Source organism: Vigna umbellata, chromosome 4, assembly GCF_029865625.1.
Source record: "Vigna umbellata cultivar VRB3 chromosome 4, Vumbellata_1.0, whole genome shotgun sequence".
NCBI lineage: Eukaryota > Viridiplantae > Streptophyta > Magnoliopsida > Fabales > Fabaceae > Vigna > Vigna umbellata.
In genome coordinates, this window is record NC_142168.1 from 16,975,370 (window position 1) to 17,001,964 (window position 26,595).

Consider the following 26,595-nt stretch of genomic DNA (forward strand, 5'->3'; position numbering starts at 1 on the left):
TCAATTGAAAAAATCAGAAACACTTGTCGTTAAACAATTTGCCTTTCTAAAGAGTTGAGTCAATGACATATTCACCTAATGCACCTTCAGGCAAAGGTTCATTCAAGATCTTTTCAATTTCACCATCTTCACTAACCTCTCTAATTTCATCATCTGCATATGTTGAATCATCATCTCTAAAAAAAACCCTCCAGGCCTCCTTCGGATATCATTATGCTTCTGAAAATTAGATAAAATTATATACGACAAAAATTATAAAATCAAAATTCATCATAAAATCATTTTTTTGTAATAAATTGTTTAACAATAAGTGTTTCTGATTTTTTCTAGGCCAATTACCAATTTCTTTGATGTCATTATGTTTGTAAAAATTAGATAAAATTAGATAAGACAAAACTTATAAAATGAAAACTCATTATAAAATCATTATTTATTAAGAAATTGTTTAACAACGGGTATTTCTAATTTTTTTCAGGTCAGTTACCAATTCCTTTATGCTTGTGAAAATTAGATAAAATTAGATAAGACGAGAATTATAAAATGAAAACTCATTATAAAATCATTTTCTGTAAGATTGTTTAACCGCTAGTGTTTCTGATTTTTTTCAGTTGGCAGAGAAAATGTTGGAGTGAGAGAGATGAAAGAGAAAGGGTTGAGAGGAATGAGACACGTGAGCAAAGGTTTGAGAGTTATATAAGGGTATTTTTGTCTACTAAAACACGATACGCTAAATGTACTAACTGAAAAACAAGCGTACGCGCATTAACAAACCATACACATATCAATTATAATTTACGGAAAATAAAAAACACAGTCATTAATTTGAAGAAGTGAACTATTTTCCTGATTTTAGTGTTGGTGTTGCAATCAAAATCATTTTTATTTAGAATTTATTATTTTAAGTTAATTTCTTAATAATATTATAATTAAAATCAATTACTTGATGCTCTATAATTTTAAGTTTAATATTTCATTACGAATTTGTCGATAAAAGATATTTCAAAAGATTAAGATCTCTTATTTATTTTTTTGTCTAATTCTTACTTATTTGAACATTAATTTTTTTAGATGGATCTCGTATCGTCCTTTTTCCACAATTTCACAATTAATTCTTGAACATTTAAACTCAAATTCTCAAATATATCACTTTTTTCGGCTTAAGAGAGATTCTTTTTCGATAACAATAACTATGATTTTTCAATATTGATTTTTTCGCTTGACTTATTGAAATGAGATCATATTTTTAATTAAAAATAACAGTAATAACTGTATAAAATGCAATACCACACATAAGTTTATTATATTTTTATGCTAATATTTAAAGCTTTTATTTTGTTACCTGTAGAAAATACGTACAAAGTGTATTATATAATTCGTATAGGAATTAAATCACAGTTCCCCAAGAGTGAATTTATAAATTCTAAGAATAAAAACACAAATTATAAGAATCCAGTTTAAAATTTTCAAACCTATAGTGAAGGGGAATCTAGCACACACGTGAAGGTGTAATTGATTAATAATCTCAATTTGATTTTCTTATTAAGCAAAATAGAATAAAACAAACAAGTCTTTTCTGAATAATTTTTGTTCAGATATTCTTCTCCACTTCTAGAATCTGTTTCTCCATCAAATTATTGTATTTGTGAGTTTATTATTATTTATTTTATTTCAATGTCTTTTTTTTAGTTCTCTATTCACTTTCTCAACAATTAATGATTATGAAGATGAGATGTCAATCATTATAATCTAAAAGTCAGAGTCTCTTTCACAGAATTATATATAATTTAATTAAAATCATAAAAATGAAATGTCATATTTTTTATAAATTATGTAATTATCCTTATTAAATATTAAGAAAAGTGAGTTAATTAGATGGTATGTTATAATTGAGCTTGGAATATTGATATAAAATTCCTTTCAATTGGGAAAATTGGATTTGCAAACCAGTATTTGGTTGAGGAATTGATCTGAATAAATTATTAGAAGATATTTATGCTTTGTTAATACCACATAAAACATCTTTTTAAGATAAATGAAAGTTCATTAAGAAAAAGATAAGCAACTAATAGTTATTGCCTAAAACTTGTTTTTCTTTAACATTGGAAGAAGACAAATTAGGTTTGTCGAGAAATAAATTTGTGGACCACATAATACCAATTAGTGTGACAGCAGTGCATGAAGGGGTATGAATACGAATTTAATATATATATATATATATATATATATATATATATATATATTTATATTTATATTAGAACTCTTACATTTTATCAAACAACCTAAAATATTAACTCAAGATTTAACAACACTAAATAACACTTGTGAATGATAAGAAATCAACAAAAAAAATATCAATTGTCAACAAGAAAAATATGAGAGAGTTGTACTTAAACGTGTAGCGCTTGAAACATAGTGTTTGAGCTTGAATACATAATGCTTGAATGCCTATAAAAAGACACCTAACAATAACTCCAACAAATGGTAAACAAAGACAATAAAAAATAAATTAACGAATAAATAAAAGTTCAAAAAATTTATCCCATAAATCAAAATATAGCTATGGTTTTCTTATATAACCGTAACATATACCTAATAATTAAATAATAAGATACAGTTAATAGTGAAATCGTAAACTATTCTTTTTTACATATACTAGGTTTATTTTAAAAGAATTGTAACCTATATTCTAATTTATAAAATATAAATTACCGTTAGTTTATAAAAAAAAATATAAAAAATTTCATCACGTTTTTATAATCTATTTTTTTAAAAATAAAAATGCAATAATATATGAATCAGAAAACACCTTTGATATACTAATAAAATAAAGGTTGTTAACAAAAGAACCATATTTCCGATGTTTTTATTAAAAATAAACTAAAAAAAGATTAGAAAAGTATTGGATTAATTGTTCACATCAAAACAAAAACAAGACAAAGACATAAAGTATTTCTTCCATGCAGTTGCAGCGCTAAAGTATCAAAACTTACGAAAAAAATTCAAAATGTCATTTATTCTTCTATCTGTGATAACTATTGGTATTAAATTAAAGCTGATTATAAAAAAATTTAGAAGAAAACAATTGATTAACTAATTTTAGTAATATATATTCTCTAATTTTTTTTATTTACAAAATATTGTTTGAAAATATTAAATATCATTGAAACCAACTATATATATTTCATCTTTCTATCCATTTCATGTGACTAATAAATATATGATTATTAAAAGGTTATTAATTAAAGCCTTATTAAAAAAGGGCAGTCTAACTTGTAATTTATTGTTGATTAGAAATTTTGATATTAGAAATAGAAATAGGCATGAGAAAACGGAGACGTGTTGATGGCTTGGTGAGCAAGGAATATGAGCATGACACGTCATCATCGTCCTTTTCTAGAAACCTACCCACGCCACGCGAGACCCTGTCGTCGTCCTTGCCACGCACCATGCCAAAGTAGACCCATTCCCGTTCTATTACCTGACAGTGACATTTAACCACGTGACCCACTCTCCACGTGGTGATGCATGCACCCCGGTTCCCCAACTTCTGAACACACAGCCCCATCACCATTATATTTTCGTTCCTGCCACTGTATGAATGAACCTCTCAAGTACAAAATATTTTGCCCATTATTTTTTATCACACGATTTTAATCCATTTTATGTTGGAATATTAGCTATGTATATGGTAAAAAAATTAATTTTTGATAGATGTATAGTTTAATTATAATTTTAATATTATAATGGCAATTTAGTAAGATGAGATTTTTTGCTAATATATCATAAATTATTTTTGTTTTAAAGAACATTGAACATAAAAATCGAAACATGCTTGATTGAATGTATTAAAATAAGTTTAAAAAATTTAATCTAATATAAATTTTTAACAAGTTTAATACCCTAGGAACCATGATAATATTATATTGGGTCTGCACAAGTTCCTTTCTTGTTTTCGTTTCTTTTCTTGTTCTTGTTTCAGTCATGACGGAAGACAGCTTCGTACAAAATTATCTGTACCTACATCCCGACAAAAATCCAATCGTTGTCTTTGTTTCACCGATTCTCAACGACACAAATTATCATTCTTGGAGCCGCTCCATGTTAACTGCTCTCAACGCCAAAAACAAGATTGAATTCGTTCTTGGCAACGTTCGTCCACCTGAAAAGGATAAGCTGGAGCATGCCGCCTAGAATCGCGAAAACAACATGGTTGTCTCATGGATCGTCCATTATGTTTCCATGTCCATCAGAAAAGCATCATATGGATGAATAAAGCCTCGGAGATCTGGACCGACCTAAAGAACATATTTTCTCAAGGAAGTCTCTCTCGCATTTCTAGCCTTCAACTTGACATTGCTACTCTTCATCAAGGTGAATTTACCATTTCAGAGTATTTCACCAAACTACATATTCTTTGGGATGAGATGGAAAACTTCTGCTCTGAACCTCTTTGTACCTGTAAACTCGATTGTGGTTGTGAAGTTCTTACTATTGTCAAACAAAGAAGGCAAGAAGACCAAGTCATGCAATTTTTACGGGGATTAAACGATCAATTTACTAACGTTACATCGCATGTGCTTCTACTGGACCCTATTCCAGACATCACCAAAGTTTTTTCACTAGTGGCACAACAAGAAAGGAAATTTTCTAGTGGAAATCTGATTGTTACAATTAAGACTCGGGACACCGGTACTGCTACCGCCTACACTGCTTCCACCTCCTTCACTGTTTGTAATTATTGTGGCAAGAATGGGCACAGTGAAGCTGTCTGCTACCACAAGAATGACTTCCCCAATCAAGACAAAGGTTTCAAAAGTGCACCGACTCGCAAAAAACATTGTACTCATTGCAACAAAAGTGGTCATACAGTGGATGTTTGCTATAAAAAGCACGGTTATCCTCTAGGACATAAGTTCTATAATAAGCATACCTAGATTCATCATACCTCTGTCCAAGAAGACAATGGGAATGTCAAAGCTACCAATTCGAACAACACTGATCACATCCACCTCACACCACAACAATTTCAAGTTCTTGCAAAGCTCTTCAAAGACCACAATTTGAATGATGCTTCCACTTCTACTCAAATTCACCATATTGCATCTGCTTCGGCAAACCAACATTCTTCAGGTAATATCTTCCCTACTCTTACTTCTAATTACCCTAAGACCAATTGAATTATTGATTTTGGAGCCATTGACCATATAAGTATTTTCTAGAAAACTTTTCATCCTATAAAAGAATCAAACCTATTCAAATTGCCTTACCTAATGGTAGTATTGTTTACTCTGAGTATTCTGCCACTGTTATTCTTAACAGTAACATCCATCTTTTAAATGTCCTTTTTGTTCCGCAATTCTCTTTTAATCTTATCTCCATGTCTTAGTTGATTTCTTTTAATAAATATTAACTATTTTTTTCTTTTCATGACTGCACTATACAGGACATTCAAACCAAAGAGAAGATTTCTACAGCTAACCTCACTAGTGGCTTGTACATCTTAAATTCATCTTTGCTTACTTCTCCTGTAAATTTTGCCAACAATGTTGTAAACAATACTAGCCTATGGCATCTTAGATTAAGACTTTCGATATTAGATTGAATAGTTTGTAACTCAAATACCCATTCATTGTGCATAATTCGACATACATATGTGATGCTTGCCATCATGCTAAACAAAGCAAGCTGCCTTTCTCTAGTAGTACTTCTAAAACCATGAAAATCTTTGATCTTATTCACATTGATATATGAGGTCCTTGTAGTATTCTTTCCATGCGTGGTTTTAAATATTTTCTCACCATTGTGGATGATTTTTCTCGTTATACTTGGCTTATACCTATGCCTAACAAATCTGTTGTTAGAAAAATTATTACTGATTTTATAACAAACATAGAAAATTGTAACACCCAAATAATTTAAGGGTATTACTAGTAGTAAAAACTAAATTAATTCGATATCTGATATAAACAACCAAACTTTATTTCAATTCAACCAAAGTACGGTTCCAAACTTACAAACTTTAAACAATATAGTCTTCACCACTTAACATAAGTTCGAAATTAAACTTACAAGTCTTACACAACATATTTTTTCCAATACAATTTATTCTTTTTACAAAAGTCCCTGAAAGTTTTTCCCAGCTTGTCTCTCATCATCTCTAAGCTTTTTCAACTGCATCTGTAACATTATCTACTCACGTATAACATGAGTTATACGATCATAGTACAAACAAATAAGAGTAAGCTAACCATAACATACAATCATTAAACTTATTTATAATATATAATTCAATCATGTATTATTATAATTTATAAACACAATTATCCCGATGTGATTAATTCATTTTAACAGTGTCAATTATTTAAAATGAACGAGGAAAGACAAAAATATATATATCAATATTTGATGAGAATGAAATTGATTTTAGATATTTAAATAGGATTTAATTTGAGTTTTATAGATAAAATACAAATACTATTATATATATTCATAACCTAATAAAAAATATCGTGAATAACGTTCTGAAAATAAATTGAGAGTATCAATTGAAAGAAAATGTCAAAATAACGCGCATCGAAATAAAACGATAAAGGAAATAACGGGGGATTATATTGACGGAGAAAACGTTACGGCGTTACTAATGATGATGTGTGGTGTGGATCATTTCCCCCCCTTCTTTTTTGTTATGAATGCGATTTTTGAACACGGATTTATGAAATAAAGATAATAAAGAATCTTATCAGAACCTTTTTTTTTTCAACATACCTCAATTCATATCACCATATATATATATATATATATATATATATATATATATATATATATATATGGTTTATTTGGCATGGACATGGGAGGTAGGAAAAAAAGAAAAAAAGGAAACAGGAAGTAAGATTAACAAATTAACTATAAAGTTATTATTTTATAAAATTTAAATCATGTTAAAAAATAATTAAAAATTTTAATATTAATATATTAGAATAATTAATGACAGGTTATATAAAAAAATTCACATACCAATTAAAAAAATTAAAGTATAGTACAAACACTTACAAATGAAAATGAGAAGAAAAATTGAAAGAAAAATTAATAGATATAATTATAGCACACTTAACCTTTATTATGTTATATTGCTTAAATAATTCATCTTTTTATATAATTTATTTAGTATTTTCTTAAAGTTTGAAAAATGATCAAAATGGCTACAATTTTAAAAAATAATAAAATTAAAATCAATCTTAAATGTAGATGTGCTGGAAAAATGAATCTAACTAAAAGATTAAAGTATACAGTAATGTTTAGCACTAGTTTTAAAAAAATAATTTTAAATTAAATTACATTATGCAATATATAGAATGAATAAAGAGAAACGTAAGTAAAAGATTCATTATACATGCAGTTATTTGTGTTTATGAAAATTTGGATGAAGAAATACTGCAAGTATATGAATTGACCATTCTAATTAGATGGAATGCATGAAGAAATAGTAGTAAAGGTTTACATAATGGATTACGTTTTATGTCTCATGACATGATAGATTATGTGTTCCTTTTTATACTATTCAATTAACTATTCAACATTTTCTAATAAGAAATTAATTACAAATTAACCACAAGAATAATTTATCATATTTTAAGAACTTAATTATTCTGTGTATTAATGAATTATTAAGATATAGCGTAATTTGTGTGCCAAAGAAAGAAACTAAAATTATAAAGTAATATAATTTATCATTGTGAAATTCGTATAATAATTATTGTTACTACCTTCGTTTTTAGACTTTTTTCATTATCCTTTTTAAAAGTTTAAAGACAATGATATTATAATTTAGTTGCTTTATTTTCTAACAAATATATCTTGGTCTTAATTTCTGATTATCCAACATCAATTAAATTGAATTTAGAATTGAACCGATGAATCCTTCGTATGAGATATTGGCACCGTGTTTCAAACGTGTGTACGGAATTCACACAACCTTAGCTTCCGCTAATAACCAAAATTCAAAGTTAATTACCAAAAAAAAAGAGAGAAATTTTCACTGCCTCTTGTGGAGATAAATTTTAACCAAATAATTTTCTTTTAAGCTTTTTCGTTTTTTTTGTTTAATTTTCCAACCACTTTAAAACGCGGTCCAAATTCCGATTATCCCCAATATATAACTCTTTCATCTCCAGTAGTTCAGAACCCTCATCCAATTTCCTTTCTTCTTCCTTTGATCCTTTGTCTCATTCCTCTCCCAAGTTTCTCACTTTTTCCCACATTCTCTCGTTTCCAACTGGGTCCCAATCGTATTCGAATTTCGTTTCTGGGTTCTCCCAATTCGAAGTTCTGCACTTTCCCTTTTTTGCAGTGGAATTTCTCGTTCTTGGGGTTTCAATTCCATTGTCTCTCACTAAAGCTTTCAACTTGGAGAGAAAGTGCCATACTTTTCGATTCAATTTGTTATTTGACAACTGGGTCTGTGATCTTCCTGTGTGGTTAAGCAAGGTTACGAAAAACTGTCCGATCGTGATTTTGGCTACAACTTAAAAGGTTCTTGGAGTTGCTATAACTGGTTGAATCTATCGCCTTTGTTCATAATTTCTCGTAGTACTAAGGATCGTGACGAAACTATAATTGCTGTTGAAAACCTTGAGTGTGAGAATGCGTACGACGGCAGAGTTTCAAGGTTCTGTTCTGAATCTTCGTGGGGTTCAGGTTCACTCCATGGAGGGTTCAAGCATGGAACAAGAGCTTGATTTGTTTCAGAAGCATGTGACTGAGCGGTTCCTAGAGCTATCTTCGGTTGAAAGCCGGGAATTGCTCTCTCTTTCATGGGTTAGGAAGCTACTGGATTCGTTGCTGTCTTGCCAAGACGAGTTCAGGGTGATTCTCCACAACCACAGGGATCAGGTGTCGAAGCACCCCACCCTGGATCGCATGGTGGGTGAGTTTTTTGAAAGGAGTGTGAAGGCCCTTGATGTTTGCAACGCAATCCGTGATGGGGTTGAGCAGATTAGGCAGTGGCAGAAGCTGTTGGAGATTGTTATCTGTGCATTGGATCAGAAGAGGAGCATTGGTGAGGGCCAATTTCGCCGCGCAAAGAAGGCTCTTGTTGACTTGGCCATTGGAATGCTTGATGATAAGGAATCCAACTCCAGTGGTTCTATTGCTCATAGGAACAGGTCCTTTGGTAGAAACAACAACGGTTCAAGGGATCATCACCATGGCAATAATCAGCACAATTCCTTTGGGCATTTTAGGTCACTTTCTTGGAGTGTGTCAAGGAATTGGTCTGCTGCTAGGCAGCTCCAAGCCATTGGGAACAACTTGTCCCCTCCTAAGGCTAATGATATTGTTGCCACCAATGGCCTTGCGTTGCCTATTTACACAATGAGTTGTATTCTGGTGTTTGTTATGTGGGCACTTGTGGCTGCAATTCCCTGCCAGGACCGCGGGCTGGGGCTCCATTTCTCTGTTCCGAGGCAGTTCCTGTGGGCGGCTCCGGTGGTGGCGCTGCACGAGCGGATCGTGGAGGAGTCAAAGAAGAGGGAGAGGAAGAACACATGTGGGTTGCTGAAGGAGATTCACCAGATTGAGAAGTGTGCTAGAGTGATCAATGAGTTGGCTGATTCTCTGCAGTTTCCTTTGAGTGAGAAGAAGGGAGAAGAGGTTAGGCAGCGAGTGCAAGATGTTTCAAGGGTTTGTGAAGCCTTGAAAGATGGATTGGACCCTATGGAACGACAAGTGAGGGAGGTGTTTCACAGAATTGTGCGCAGCAGAACTGAAGGGCTTGACACCCATGGCAGAGGGTAAAAAGTAAAAAAAAAAAAACACTGTTTGTTTGTTGATGCTTAACTCAACATTGCAATTTGAGATCATAGCCTGATTTTGCTTAGATGAGTGAAGTTTGTGAATGACTAAAAGATGACTAGGAGGATAACCAATGAGTGGTAAGAGGATATGGTGATTTGAATCGATGATCATTGTAATAGTAGTAAGGTATGTAAAGGGAGGATTCTTGTATCTATAAACCACAAAAAAATGTATAGAATTTAGGATATTTTAAGTAGACCTTTGAGGTCTATGCTTTTTACTCTTTTCTCCATTTGTGCTCTGATGTGGCTTATTGTATAATCAGTTTTCTCAGTGTTTTGCTGCATCCTCATTATAGCTGATTCTGATCGTATGTGTAATTCAATACATTTTCCTTATATAGCTCCTGCACTTGCAAACATGTGGTTGCTGTGTTCTTTTTTGTTTCAGTAGTCTATATAAAATGTAAATACATTCTATCATTGTCATTATATTACATTTTTACATAAGAAATCTGATTCTACTCAAGAAATTTGAATTGAAGTATTGTAGATGAAAAAAATGAAAAAGCGTGCTAAGTTTGTTCCTTCAAATTGAATATGCTTAGCTCCTCAGTTGTGAAAGATCATTTGTGATGGTCCCTTCGGCTACTCTCTCTTCACCGACACTTTCCCTTTATATTTATTGTGATGACATCTCTATCAGTCCACTAATATTAATATAAAGACGAGTGTCCTGATTTCCTAACTGTGTGAATGTGTGAAATTGATTACTGTAGCCATTCCAAATCCGTTTTTAGATCTTTAATAACCCAGAAACCAAAGGCTAACAAAATGGAGGTGAACATAGAAAATTGATGAGAAACAGAGAGAACTTTATAGTGGCAGCTACATACAAAATGAGAAGTAATCTATCTATAAAAGATGAATTACTATGAACTTTTTAGATGGGGTTTGAGTTCATAAAAAGAGTTGAGGTTGAAAAAGTTAGGAATGATCAAGGGTGTGTAATAGAGTAGAGAGGGAGAGAATGAGAGAGTTGAAGATGTAATTTGCAGGACTTATTTTTGTTGATCTATTATTTCTCTTTGCTTTCTATCAAATCAATCTGACTACATAATTTTAAAAATATGTATATATTTTTCTTAATTTATTTCTGTTCTGCAGAACAACTAAACTTTCAATCTTATTTTTTATTTATTTATCCTTTTTCTATTTTCATTCCTCTATACCAACCAAAACATGCATGTTTGTATATGTCATAATTGATGTGTTGAGAGTTTAGTGTCCAAAAGAAAAACGAACAAATGGATGTTCTGGTTTGATGTTATCTGCAATTTGGAACCCATGCTTGCCATATATTTGGTTATAGCACAGTGTTTTGAAGGACTTTGAGATTAATTAATTTTCTCAGAAGTTATTCACAATCAAATTGGAGAGGAAGCTTGACAAACTAAAAAAACAAACTAAGGTATTCCAGTGTCGTGCAAGGAATATAGAGAAAAAAAAACCATTGCACTTAGTCTCATCTTTGCACATAAGAAAGATAATTTCTGATTTTGGAATTCATAATGACCAAGTTATTAAGACCATTTTGTCATTACTTCAAAATTCATCCTCTATCTGGCTTCAGAAAACATGTTCTGATGAAGATTCTATTCACCAATTTATTCCTATATATGCTATTTACTTACTCTACAAAAATGGAAAATCCATGAAGAAACATTCTAACAGATAATTCAAGTATTTAGTTGTGTTATTTGGACTTTTGTTCCTAGTATTTTATATTTTGATGTGACCACAGCAGCTAAGTAGTGGTGTTCAAGGGATGAATCTGTCACAAGACTGAGTTTGATGAATCCATTAAGAGACTGTTTTCAGTCAAAGTTCATGAAGTGCTTTGACATTGACTTAGTCAATTATCATCTAGAATTTATTTTCTTTGGTAGATTATGACATTATTTCTTGGATCTGGTCAAAGGTGTGACTTCTTTATCAAAAGTCAATCTATTCTTTTGTTGCAGCATCGGGATTTGTACTTTGAAATAAAGTAAAATCACAGTTCTTCTGCCAAACGTTGTGGTCTCTACCATCTTTGTCCTTTTCTTTTTCCTTCTCAGTAAAATATGCTAAAAGTGATTGAATAGAGGTCAATAAGTGCGTTTCGACAGTTAAATTCGGTAAAAAATAAGTTAGTCTCTTACAAATGCAATTACGAAATATGTAAAAATTCTTCAGTGTTCAGTTATGTATTAGGTAAAAGTTTTTATTTTTTTTTAATTTTTTTACACAATAAGGATTTCAAAGATTAAATTTGGGATTTCATTTGTTTTGGAAAGGATAACATAAAATAATTTTTTGATTGTGTATTTTAATATTTTTTTGATGCTAAGATGATACGTCCATTAACCGATCAAGAGCTATAGTATAAAGGTATTCAAATACTAAAATTAATTTAGACGTAATAAGTTAACATAATTAATACTATAATAAATGTGTGATAAAAACTCCAACAAATATACCTTTTTCTCGGTGGGAACAACGAGTCGACTCTAAGGACCTCTTCCAAAACCTTGATCCGCGATACATTAAGCGGATTGTAATTACTGAAGTGAGGTTCCTTTGATCGTTCTATTCTCCTAGACGGTTTTTCGTATGCTCCATTCTTGTCTCCTAGACGGTTTTTCGTATGCTCCATTCTTGTCTCCTCTTGATGACTTTGCGTGCATATGCTTTTTGAAGTCCTTAATCTCTTTAACCTGTATGAACTAGGTCGCACGTTGCCTAAGTTCATCCATATTTTCAACAGGCTTCATGCATAAACTATAGGCAAATGACCCTGGTCGTAGTGCCATGATCATATGGTGCATGGTCACGTCAAAACTAAGGTTCCGGATTTGAAAAGATACTTTCCCGAATTGCTCCATGAAGGCTTGAATGGACTCTTCTTTCTTTTTTCTAATATTAACCAAAGTGATCAATGTTAAATGATTGGGTCAACTAGTGGCAACTTGAGCTCAAAATCTTGATTGAATACTTGTGAAGTAGTTCATAAAATAAGTTGGTAAAAGGGAAAACTAAGCTAGGACTTCTCCCTTCGAAGAGGTGGGAAAGACTCTTCCCCATATGGTGTCACTTGTCGTATACAACATCATCTGGTTTGTGAATATCTTGATGTGTTTGTTTGAGTTAGTAGACCCACATACTAGTCAAATATAAACATCCTCTAGTTGTCAAGTAAAGGGGTCTCCATGATCCCCATAGTGAATGAGAGCAAGCTGGTTATGTTGACTATTGCGACAAATAGGTATTGGTCTTTGCTTGCCCTGAAGCTTCTCGCTTGAACTGGCCGATTTGGTTCATCCTAATGCTGCTTTGCTGGTCCTTGAAGGGTCGGGGTGGATGGCATGGGATCTTTACCATCTCTCTCCTACCGAATGATCTCGTTCTTGGTTCGCAATGCCTTTGCATAATTTCCTTTGGATCCATATGATTGTCCAAAGCTTCCTCCAACATAATGTTACTTGCCATGTTCCTAGTTTTAAGAAGTTTTTGTTTGACCCCAAGGTGGGCGCTAAAATGTTTTGGGTGTAGGGTCGAACGTCCAATTAAAACAATTTTCTGATTGTGCATCCAATGTTGTCGTTTCTGTGCTAAGGTAATTTGTTCACCAACCAATCAAGGGTATCTGCTAAAAGTGTTCTAATTCTAAAGTTAGCTTAAGTTGGATTGGTTAAAGCAATTAATGTTACAATAAGTGCATGATAAAAGTCTCAATTATTAGGTTTATCTTAGGAGGTGGTTCGGTGAGGAGATACATCACCAATGAGATCTGAGTCCAACCACATAAGAGATTAACATCACTCTCTACCTAAAACTTTAAGACAATGAGTTAATAGGTCCTTACCTTTATATGGTACTCCACTTTCTCATTTCTATCCAATGTGGGACTTAGACTCACACTTGGATTCCTAACAATCTCTTCCTCAAGGGTAAAACTCTTCCACATTAGTACACTCCTCCTCCAACAAAAGCATTTTTAACCACGAGTACCCATTCGTACTGCCATTCATCTTAACAGGACACGCTTACTTGGAACCCTTACCAAACTTTCGATACAAGAACCATATTGTACTCGTCTAAGCTAGTCACCAAAGACCAACCATCGACTCTGATACCACTTGTTAGGTTTATCAAAGAAGGGGCTTCACTGGGAGATACAACACTAATGAGATTTGAGCTCAACCACATAAGGGATTGACACCACTCTCTACCCAAAGCCTTAATGTTTTGGATTGAGAGTGGTGTCAATCCTTTATGTGGTTAGACTTAAGTCTTATTGGTGTTGTGTCTCCCCCAACAAACCTCTTCCTTGATAATCCTAACATCAACAACCATACCTTTGACCTATATTTATAGTTTTTTTCACGAGCTTGTGTTTAAAATCAACCTAATTATGGTTCAATTCTCTTTAAATCTTATTACTTAGATGTTTAACTGATTCTACTCATGACGATAAATATTTTTCATGCTTAAGCGATCGATCGATGACACTATTACTCTCTACATGTATCAGTTAATACATACATTATAATTAATTATTCATTATTTTTAACATTAGACCAATTCTAGTGGTCAAATTGTTTCAATAAGAAAATACATTTTTAAGAAAATAATGGAAAAAAATAAGGGTTAAATATGTTTTTAGTCCCTAAACTATTGGCCGTTTCTGGTTTTCGTCCCTCTTTCAAAATAAGGTACAATTTGGTCCTCATTCTTTTCGAAACTTTGGTTTTAGTCCTCGAAAATTAACACCGTTAAAAATGTGCTGATGTGGCTAACGGTAGACTGACACACCATTTTTTTTTCAAGTATTTCTCACCTTTTCTCCCCTTCTCTCTCTTTCTTCCATCTTCCACCCAACTTCATCCCTGGTTACATCTTTCTCATGCAAATTGGGGCGAAATGAAATTCTTATTAAATTAAATTCACGCGTAGGAGTCATGAAATCCGTGTAGTAGTCATCGTCGTGGATGTAGAGAGAGAAATCATAGAGAGAAACAAAGCTTTTTTTTTCTTCTCGTTGTTGCTCTTGTTGAAGAGAAAGAGTGAATCTTGGAGAGATAAGCGCCTGCTCCTTCGGCATTTCCGTCAGATCCCGCCCATTTCGTCCTACCCTCAGATCCCGATGACGCGTCAGCAGCAGCTTGAGCAGTGGGAGAATTAGGACCACCTGTTTCTTTTTCAAACCCACCTCTGTCAAAGTGTCGCCTTGTCTGTAACTTAAATGCCAATTAGATCAACCAAATGCGATTCCATCACAGGATCATATATGAAGATTCATGAGCAGTGCACATAATGAATAATAAAAAAAGGCAATGAACAAGAAGGTTGGTTTACTTATATTTGCACCTAATGTTTTTCACCCATAAACCAATTAATAGTCTTCCAACAGTCGAAAATGGACAAAAATCATGACTTGTGATATATGAGGCAACTAACTATTTTAGCTTTCACTGTGGCCCTAAGCTGAGTGCCTGCAGATGCCATTGCCTCCCCTCGGCAAAAGTACGATTTCCAAGAAAAACATTGTCATAGAGAAGGGCAATAAACACTCATTGAAATAGTCATATCAAGATCAAGCCGAATTGAAGACATAAAACAGTACCGTAATTTAATAATTTCTCTTTGTGCTAACCAAATGAAATTGGCATATTTTAGATCATAGTAGTTGTGCTTCAGTGGCTGGATTTCAAATAAAATCTTGTGAACTAATTTCTTCCTCTTTAAATTTAGGTTTTTTCGGTACAAAAGTGTCGCAACCGGAATCGCGACGGGACGACGATCCAAAAAAGAAACGGGTTTTAAAAAGAGATTTGGAGTCGCCACCATAGTTTATTATGGAAAACTATGGAAAAACCTCAAAATGATAAAGCACGGTCCACGAAAACCATATTCTGGGTTCGGGAGTCGGTTACGTGTAGGGAAGGTGTTAGCACCCTACAACGCCTGCCCTAAGGCAGTACCTTTAACTAAATGCACGAATATGATGTGGTTTTTCAAAATGTTTAATTATCCCCTAAAATAAAATTCTAAATAAACAAAACATATTTTTTAGTTTTTTGGGCCCGACAAGGATTGACCTTGCTCCTACGTATTCTCATTCAAAATGAGAAATCAGGGTTACGTAGTTCTAGGAAACATATTGAAAATTTTGATTAAGAAATTGTTTGAGAATTTGGTTTGGAAATGATTTTGTATTTTTGGGAAATGAACCTGACAAGGACTGGCCTTGCTCCTACGTATCTCCATTTTTGATGGAGAATCAAGGATCACGTAGTTCTGGCTGAGAGATTACTTGTAGCTGGGAATATTTTAGTATTTTTAATAAAGAAGGAAAAGGTTTTCTAGCACAAGGCCTACGCGAGCGGTCGCACGTGTGCTTAAACCTTTTCAAATATTTTTATTTGATTTTTAACTTTTGTAAAAGAAAAGGAAAATGTTTTTTAGCATAAGGCCTACGCGAGCGGTCGCACGTGTGCTTAAAACCTTTTCAAAATATTTTTATTTGATTTTTAACTTTTGTAAAAGAAAAGGAAAAGGTTTTTTAGCACAAGGCCTACGCGAGCGGTCGCACGTGTGCTTAAAACCTTTTCAAAATATTTATATTTGATTTTAAACTTTTGTAAAAGAAAAGGAAAAGGTTTTTTAGCACAAGGCCTACGCGAGCGGTCGCACGTGTGCTTAAAACCTTTTCAAAATATTTTTTTGTAATTTTTATGGAGAATGAAACAAACAAGTCTAACCGATATAAATAAAACAAAAGCGTGTGGACTATCATAAAGGGGTTACATGCAATAAAAAACTAACTAATAAAAAGAAAACAAAAGCATAAAAGTAAAGCAAGAGAAAAGCCCAACATGAATAGGGGTACAGAAATAAAAACCAGAGGTGTGGAGTGAAATTGAGGCTCTTTAATTTGGACCAAAACCCTTTTCTCCAACTTTGTATTTGGGTGTAAGGACGAAATTTGGGGGTGCCATTGGGTATTTGCTTGTCTGGCCCAAAGCCTCTTTTCGTTCCCACATCAGAAATCCTAAGACCTAAAGTCTCTCTCCCAAACGAGCCAGCCAAAGGAGGGACGTGCCTCGTCCTCCAACGCACATGCGCCGCCGCCTCCATCGAAATCGGCCACCGCGCCACCACCTCTCCCAGTCTTGGCGTCGGCGGCAACCCCAAACGCCACCGGAACCGTTTCCAACCGCAGCACCACTGCCTTTCTCTCTCGTCTCTCAATGCACATCCATCACCATGCGCTCTCCAAAACAAAAATGCTTTCTCTTCTTCCAACGTGCAGCTGCCCCTTTCTCCATCATCAATCACCGTCCTCTCCTTCTAGCAAAATGAGGCAAACCTTTTTCTCTTTCAATCCATCACCGTGCTCTCCGCACACGCTTCACTCAAGTTTCATGAAGCAAATGAAATAAAAATAAATCGGCAATGAGTAATCAGCAATATAAAACTAAAGTAGAGCTTTTCCTAACACCGTAACATCATTCACATCTTTTTCTTCAAAAATAAAAACGTTCCAGCAGGCCAAGACACCACTCAAAATGACTCATCCCCTTGTGCTCTCCGCTCCAGCTCTATGTGCGGCTGGAGTCCCCTCTCTAAAAGCTACCTTGGCAGCTTCTAAATCCAAAATATTGGAATATGCGTGACCCATTTCATGCTGAATGAAAGCAAAATATTGGAATGTGCTACAGGTGGTGGCAGGGTCATCCTCCACGTCTCTCCTTCCAAAGTCCAGGACCTACTTCCATTTCCACATGCTGTTGCTGCTTCCAGCCAAAATCAAATGTGCATTCTCTCTTCAACCGTAGCCTTCCATATCTCCCTCTCCGTTCTTCCTTTTTTTCTTTCTCTACCTTACATCACTCCAAAAACCTCCTGGTTCTCTTCATTCAAAACAGCGTTTCAGCCAAAGAAAAGTTCAAAAACCAAAAGCCTAAAAACCAAAGACCGAGAGAGTGATGGGAGATGTTACAGGGATGGGTGATGAAGGTGTCCCCTTGGGTGGTCCCCCTTTTAATTCAATGCTCAATCCCTTATATATGGTGGCTGCTCCCCCCACGAGACCACATCATGTGCCCTACTTAAATTCAAGAAATGAATGCCCTCTGCCTCATTTTCGGTGATCGCTGGACCTACCTCCCAAGCTGCTGGACTTGTGTGGGACTCTGGACACTCACCAAAATCCTTGTTGCTGGACCGTGTGAAGGCTGGACTTGTTTTCAAGCATCTTGCTGTATGTAGCAAGTATATGTTGCCCATGGGCTGTAACATGCTGCTGGAAGTAACTCTTTAATTTGTTGGACGTGGCAGCTTTCTCTTTGCTATTACTGGGTCGTGGGCTTCTCATTCTCTGGCTTCAAAGACATGGCAGTCACTCTTTTAAAAGCCCATAAATTCCTTCAACTCGTGACACCATGTGCTTTTTATTCCCCACGCAAAAATATCCTAATCCTACATCATGAAGCACTCTCACAGTCGTAACCTAGTGTGCCTTTAATTTCTCATGTACCATTTTTCCAAGAAATAAAATCCAATCCATCACCGTGCAGCACCTCTCCAATTTAAACACCATACTTTTTTCTTTCCCCTTTTTTTTTTACCCCCCCTTTTTTTTTGTTTTTTTTTTTCATTTTTTTCTTTCTTTCTTCTTTCTTCTTTTTATTTTGCTTTTCTTCTTTTCTTCTCTTTTATATATTTTTTTTTAGAAAAGACTAAATAAAATACAGTGAAATAAACTAATATAATAATATAAAACGAAATAATGTATATAGTAAAATAAAATTAAACTAAAGAAATAAAATAATAAAATAACATAAAATAAAAATAAAAGAAAATAAAATAAGGCAAAATAAAAAGAGACTCATTATTTAGTCAATCCGGACGAAATTGGGTGTTGACAAAAAGAAAAAGATGTTGGGAATGATATCAGATATTTCTCTGCGAACCAAAACGAATAAGCATGGAATATAATTGCAAATTGACTAACTAGTTAAATTCAAGAAATTCTTCACATTGAAAAGAAAACAATTAGAGGGAAGCAACATATACTGTAAAAGTGGTTTTCATTTTATGAAACACCTGTGCTAGGTAAAAGCCAAATATAACTGAGGCTTTTTTACAGTTTTGATATAGCTTACCTCATCAGCTTCAAGTCTTAACTGCAACAAATGACTTTGTAATATTGCATGAGAAAGATGTAATCAGGGATGCTGTGAAAGATGAAGTTGGGTGTAAGATGGAAGGAAGAGAGAGAAGGGGAGAAAAGGTGAGAAACACTTGAAAAAAAAATCGTGTGTCAGTCTACGGTTAGCCACGTCAGCACATTTTTAACAGTGTTAGTTTTCGAGGACTAAAACCAAAGTTTCGAAAAAAATGAGGACCAAATTGTACCTTATTTTGAAAGAGGGACGAAAACCAGAAACGACCAATAGTTTAGGGACTAAAAACATATTTAACCCAAAAAATAATAAAAGAAAAAAATATTCAAGTGTATTATTTGTTTAAAAGAAGGTCAAATTATGGTAATTAAAACAAGACACTTTTTTTCCTAAAAACCTATTATTTATAGATAATTTTACGTGAATTTTCAAGTGCATTTTCATTCTCTCTAATAGTAAGAGTTGAAAATATAATTCATATTATTTTAAAGATTTAAAAGATAATATAACTTATGGGTGATTATACTTTTTACATTATGAAGAGGTCTACTTAACTCTAATTTTCTTGCATGAGTAAGACTATGTTCTAATTTATAAACAATTCAAAGGAATTATTCCGCTTAATAATTAAAGGTAATTTCTTTTTTTATTTTCATATTCTTTTATTTTTATTATAAATAATTTTTTATTAAACAAGTGTATTAATATTTAGTTGTAATCTTAAGAAAAAAAAAGTGAATAAATTTTTTATTATTATAGTGTAATTTTATTATGAAATTATTCAAATAAAATCATTTTTACAATAATTTTGATTATAAAAAAATCGTGTTAACTTGACATGACTTTATAAAGAAGAAGTCATGTTATACTGAAATGATTTTATTTTAACTAAAATGAAGTCATGTCATGCTAAAACAATTTTATTTTAATTGTGATAAATTTGTAATAAATAAGATTCTTAAGACAAAATCGTCTATACGTCTAAACGCTCTCAAGTTTTGAAGTTTAACCAAATAACATTAAACGAAATAAGAATCTGAAAATACCATAGGTAGAAACATGTTGGAAGTCTCACATCGACTAGAGATAAGATCAATTTGGAGCATATAAGTGGGTGCAAAGCTCACCTTACGAGCTGATTTTGTGAGGTTGAATTAAGATTAAGTTCACTTCTTAACATGGTATCAAAGTCAGGTTAGAGCCTGTTCTACTCCCTATTGGGCTGTTATCAGACCACCCATTGATGTCTAGTCTCCCGCTCGAGATGTATATACCTATACGTGAACGTGGTGTGTTGGAAGTCCCACATCGACTAGAGATAAGGCCAATTTAGAGTATATAAGTGGGTGCAAACCTTACCTTACAAGCCAGTTTTGTGGGGTTGAGTTAGACTTAAGTCCACTTCTTAGCAAAACATGAGTATTAGGTTCAAAATTCCCAACAACACAAAAGCCTTAGGAAAACACTTAGGATTGTGGAAAACATATAAACACCTAAGTCAAGTACCCAGACGCAATGTTAAACGATTAATAAGTCAAAGCGTTTAAGAGAGTTATGCTAAACACGAAAGCTATATTGTACCCATGGGGTATTTAGTTGAACTCTCGGGAAAACAGAAAAAGTGACACTCTAAAAAGCTTAAACCTAAAACATAAAATAAAACAAAACTTGTTAAACGCTTTTGCTCTAAAAAGGAAAAAACAAAAAACAAAAAACGTTTACATCTGCTAGATGATACCATGAGCTAAAACTTTTACTTCGTCCAACGGTGAAGTTCCTTCTCAATGCTTGGCATCTTTAGAAGAAAAACTTAATTGTCAAACGCTACCTCAACGGTAGAAAATGAAAAACACTTTTTTTTAATGAGCAAACATTAAATGACATTAAATGCTTAATGTTCAAAAACAACAAAGTGATAAGAGATAAGACATATTTTCTGCATGCAGAATCTACTCCATTCTTTGCAGATAACCTACTCTACACGCATCCACATGCTTTATTCAAAATATCATAAGTGTACATGAAGAAAGAGAAGACATAAGGATCAAGGCTAAGAGCTCATTCTAACAGATTTTCTCCAAGAGCCTTTAAATAGAAGAACACTCAAAGCAAGAATGAAGAGAATAACTTACAACGAAAATATTCATCCCGAGAAAAACGTTCAAAAGAGAAGCACGAAAGAGCTTAAGAAAAAGAGAATATGTGAGAAGAAAAAGAAGTTAATCAATACTCTCGAGCTTCATTGTAAAATTTGCTTACGGTTGTAAGAAAGAGAGAAAAAGAGAAAAGAGAGCAACACCTGCGAGTGTTTAGATTGTATTGTATTGTTCACATATCCTCTATGCGAGACTAATAGTCTAAACGACTTGTAAGCAATCGTTGATTGCAATTTTGAAGAGAATTAAAACACTTGTTGAACTCAATGGAGTTAATAAGGAAATCTAGGTAGTGTTGTCTAGTACTAGGAGTAGTTCTAATACTCAACTAATCTAGGGTAACAGAAGGTTATTCGCTGATCAGGGATACTTATCTAGTCTAGGGTAACAAGAGGTTATTCGCTGATTGAGGATATGAGGAGTGGTGCGAATACTCATCCAGTCTAGGATAACAGAAGGTTATTCCAATAAAGGAAAACGATAGAGGTTATTTTCACTTATACGTAGCGGTTCCGAAACCGAGGCATATACAGGCAAGGCGAAAAGGGGTAGGCTTTTTGCCTCGGTTCTCAACCGAGGCAAAACGGTGTGTGCTTTTGCCGGTTCAAATCCAACCGAGGCTGTAAAGGGGTTTTTTCTTTTTTTTTGTTTTCACCATTCGCCAGGTGAGTTGTTAGCCCTTGGCCGTAAATCATCAATGCCCACTGCTACATCTCATACCACCATAATCAAAGGACGGTGCGCTCCCACCATCACCTGCAGAGAATAAATCAAACCCCACCACTCCTGCATATAATCAATCACACATAAAACAACCCAATTGAAATCAAAAAAAGGAACGGAAGGAAGCTTCCTCCTTTGCTACAAATCAAAACGGAGAGAAGAAGAAGAAGAACGAGAACGACCACCGCGCCCTTGCGCCTCTGCCGCGTCTCCATCACGCCTCTGTCGCGCCATTGATGATCCCTCCGTCGCGCCTCATCGAAACAGAGAAGAGGAAGGAAGCCTCCCTCTCGCCAACGAAAGAAAATGGGAGAAAAGAGAGGAGCGGCGCAACTTCTGTCTCTGTTCACGAAATTTAACCCTAAACACATGTTATTACCTCAGTTATTTTTTTAATCGAGGCAATAAGGGTCTACGATCTCGGTTTTATAAAGAACTGATGCCCAAACTCTCTAAATTTTTTTTTAGCTATTTTATGTCTCGATTCTTTAAACAACCGATGTAATAGACCTTTGCGATAATTATAAAAATGCAACCGCGCCAGTTTTAGGAATCGATTCTTTTTGAACCGAGGCATATCCGTTTGCGATAATTACAAAAATGTCACCGCGCCAGTTTCAGGCATCGGTTCTTTTTGAACCGAGGTGTATACGTTTCTAATAATTACAAAAATGCCACCGCGTAATTTTTTTCTTCGGTTACAGCTAAACCGATATCAAATGCGCGAGTTAAAATCCTTTTTTTGTACTAGTGTTCGCCGATTAAGAATACCAGGAGTGGTGAGAATACTGAGTTGTAATCTTATTGAAGATTATAGCGGAACCCTCTTTGAATAGAGCAGACTGAACGTAGCTTAATTGGAGTGAACGAGTATAAAAATACCAGTGCAATTATTGTTTACTTCTGTCTAATTGCTTTTTTTATTAAAACCAACAACTACATTTTATTTCTACATACAAGTAACATTTGCACTAAACGATTCTCGTTTAATTAAGGAAGTTCTTATAAACACTACAGTGTATATTCTGAAGAACACGTAAAAAGGAAACTATCTTTCAAAATTATTTACAAGGTCGAATGTTTAAATACTTATTTAACAAATCTAATACTTGACCAACGTGTTATATCAGAAGAGTTGCGAATTTTTTTTTCATTAATACTATTTAATCCCTTTTATTGTGTTTTTAGGTACTTCAAAAACATCTTTTATAAAAAAAAAATTAAAGTGATTACTTGTTAAAATGATTATAAATATAATAATTATAGAAAGTAACTTATGTTGATTATAAAGAAAAACAAGTTCATCAAATAACAATATTAAAGTAACTAAATATGAAATTGAAAAATATTCTTCTTAACTCTTTTTTGAATAAAGTAAATGTTTTCTTAATTATAATATTTTTGTAACATGATTATAAAATATTCTTATAACATTTTCTTAAGAATATTTATAAAAAATGGATTCCTCAAGTATCTGACAAAAATATTCTTACATTAAGTTTCCTGTTTATAAGTAAACAATCAATACATTTGAAATCCATTCTGTTAAGTAAATTTAATGATGTCGAGTTCTAGAAATCATTTCCCAAATCTTTCTATACTTTCTAATTATAATTATATGGGTTCATCTCGTAATTCAAACATTACAAACATACTAAATTGTATTAAATAATAATTATAATATTTTAATATATTAATAATTTTAATCAATTCTAATATTAAAGATAACTTTTTATATACTTTTAGAAAATTAATTTAAAAATAATATATTTCGGCACATAACATTCAAATTATATCGCGTGTAAAGACTGTGAAATTCAGAGAAAGTGGAGGAAGACATGTGTATGCAGCTGAGAAGACCGGTCGATTTTTGACAGTAGTATATAAGCGAACATTTTAAAATTTAGTGTCACTCTCTGCATGCAACTCTTCTCTCCAAACTTCTGAGTTTTATTTTCTCCTCCTTCTCTCTACAAATTCTCTCTAGAAATTCTCACTTTTTCTTCAACTGATCATCAATCAGGCAGTGACTGAACTTTCCTGGTGTCAATAGCTTCTCTTTTCATCGATCAAGTTGTTGTTTTGGAGTTGGTAAGTTCAATTCCTTCATCCTTTGAGGTTCCTACATTTTCTGTTACATGCAAGCACTGTTCAACTTGCATGTGTTCATCAACTACTTCTCTGAATATGTTTTCTGTCTTTGATCCTCTGGTTGGTTCCTTTTCACCGATCAGAAATTTGTAGGCTGCCTTAGAAGTTAGCCACTTGCGGGTTAGGCAAGACTGTGGAAGTGTAGAATTTGTCTGGTTCATTCGAGGTAAGGGAAGCTAAATAATTTAACTTGTATTTTTATATGTTTGAAATGAATTGTATGATTGATTGAAATGCATGTTGAATTTCTGTTTTCGATTGAATGTGAGGACTCAACTCTGTGAACTGGATTTAGGGAGTAATATGCAGAAAAAGAGTTCGGCCAGTGTCAATTTGAGGAAGTGAGAGAGTGAAAATGAGAGTTTGAGGTTGGGAGTGATTTTTGGCAGTGAAGTGAGTTTGAATAAGGCATTGTGACCGGTTAGAATCATTAAGTTGGCAAAAAAATGTATAAAAGTGGTAAATTCTGGTGTTCTTCGTAATTCTACAGAATTTTGCAGAACGCGAAGTGTGCACAGTTGGTCGTTCGGTCTTGGTTAAGCGCTTGGTCTTATACTAGCAGTTATGCTACTGTTAGCGCTCGGTCTTACACTAGAAGTTATGCTAGTGTCAGCGTTCGTTCTTATACTAATATTTATGCTAGTGTTAGTCTCGGTATTATACTAGCATTTATGTTAGTGTTAGCGCTCGGTCTTATACTAGTAGTTATGCTAGTGTTAGCGCTCAGTCTTATACTAGTAGTTATGCTAGTGTTAGCGCTCGGTCTTATACTAGCGTTATGCTAGTGTTAGGGCTCGGTCTTATACTAGCAGTTATGCTAGTGTTAGCGCTCAGTCTTATACTAGCATTTATACTAGTGTTAACGCTCAGTATTATAATAACACTCAGTTTAGTCTCGGTATTCAACTTAGTTTTAGTACTCAATTTTAATATAGTGTTAGACTTTCCCTAGTAGTCGTTCTTCGTTAGTGTTCGGTAAATTGTTAGGTCTTGTCTGTTATAGACTGTTTGGTCTTGTCCTAGGGTGGTGAGAAACTGTTCGGTCTCCAAAGTTCACAGGGTTTTCAGTCTTATGAGTGAGTATATGATTGGTGAATGACATGCTATGTTAATTGATGAGGATTTATGTTTTCAAGTAATGTGGAAGAGAATTCCAAGGAAGAATGTCTCGTGGATGGTATTGGAATTATAAAGTATGAATGTGGGTATCGTGCTAAGCTGGCGTTTATCCTGATATTTTGTGATTACTCATTCTCAAGTAGAGAGGAGTAACTCATGTGTGAGAATGGTAGGAGGTCCTTTAACCTCAGGGTATCGAGGTAATCTTCATTGGACTAACCTTGTGGGGTAGCTTGATGGAGGTCTTGCTATTTCACCACCACAAGTGAAGGGACGCCTGTAGCTACACATTCATACAATCCGGATGGTCAAGTCAGGTGTTCGGTCTATGCATGAATTATGGTGTTCGGTCTATGCATGAGTATAGTGTTCGGTCATAACTACTTGAGTATTCGGTTTGTATATGCTTGCTTGTATTCGGTTTTGGTATGTTGTAATGTTTGGTCTTGCATTGTTTGGACTTGTGTGAAATGTATGTATGTGTATACAATTAAATTACATTAGCTTACCCTTATTTCCTGTTTTGTCCATGTTTCCTGTTCGGTTCTTCTTTTGCAATGATCATCCTGTGGGTGTGAGCAGTTGGAGAGGAGTGTTCGTTGGAGCAGGCGTTGGATGTCGAGGACCCTGCTGTTTAGATTAGGATCGTTCGTCATACCTCTAATCATAGTTTTATATTAACCATTCGGTCATAACTTTATCTTTGTAATAATCGTTCGGTTATGTACATAGTTTTGTAGTAGTATAAGAATTTTGTAAAGTTTTAAATTTTATGGTTATTTTGTAATAATTGTAAGGTAACTTTATTTCCAGTAACTGTTTTATTATATTATTATATGATAACTCCTTTATATAGTTTTATGCTATATTTTGGGATGTTACATCGTCCAAATTAAAAGAGAGAATACATTAAACAGACATAATATTAGTTTAAGAACTAGTCTTCAAACTTTTTCTTTTTTGCTTTTTCTTCTCAACTTTTGTATAAAAATTGATAGGTACATATTACTTTAAGATTGAGTCTTTTCTGATTATTTTATAAACATTCATTTTATTTAAATACATTTAATTGTCAATTTTAGCATTTATTTTTACTTAAAATTCACATTTGATACACTGTATAATTATAATGCATTTAATAAAATAACTTTGTCTATTATTTAAATAAACAAACCTCACTTGTTTCGGAATACATTGAACACAAATTATGTGTTTTGAATAGGTTTCGAAAAGTCTATTCCAAACTATATCTGTGATTTTAAATTAAGCAATGTAGGACGTTCTTAAATCATTGAACCATAGAATAAATTACATAATCCCTAAATATTCTTTGGATTCTTAATTGCGTAATTTAAAATATCGTTTTGAATTACAAAATGTGAAATATGGTTTTTAATTATGTAATTATAGTTTCAAATTTCA

The 26,595-nt window shown here is 33.5% G+C and overlaps 1 protein-coding gene and 1 pseudogene across 1 annotated transcript; both read left to right on the forward strand.

Moving 5' to 3' along the window:
* Nucleotides 1-4,265: 4,265 nt before the first annotated feature.
* LOC148199359 (uncharacterized) lies at nt 4,266-4,934 on the forward strand. The gene has a single exon (XM_088112636.1). The coding sequence runs from the start codon at nt 4,266-4,268 to the stop codon at nt 4,932-4,934; it is 669 nt and encodes a 222-aa protein (XP_087968762.1).
* Nucleotides 4,935-8,161: 3,227 nt separating this feature from the next.
* Nucleotides 8,162-10,213, forward strand: LOC124819541 (protein ROH1D pseudogene; annotated as a pseudogene).
* Nucleotides 10,214-26,595: the final 16,382 nt, after the last annotated feature.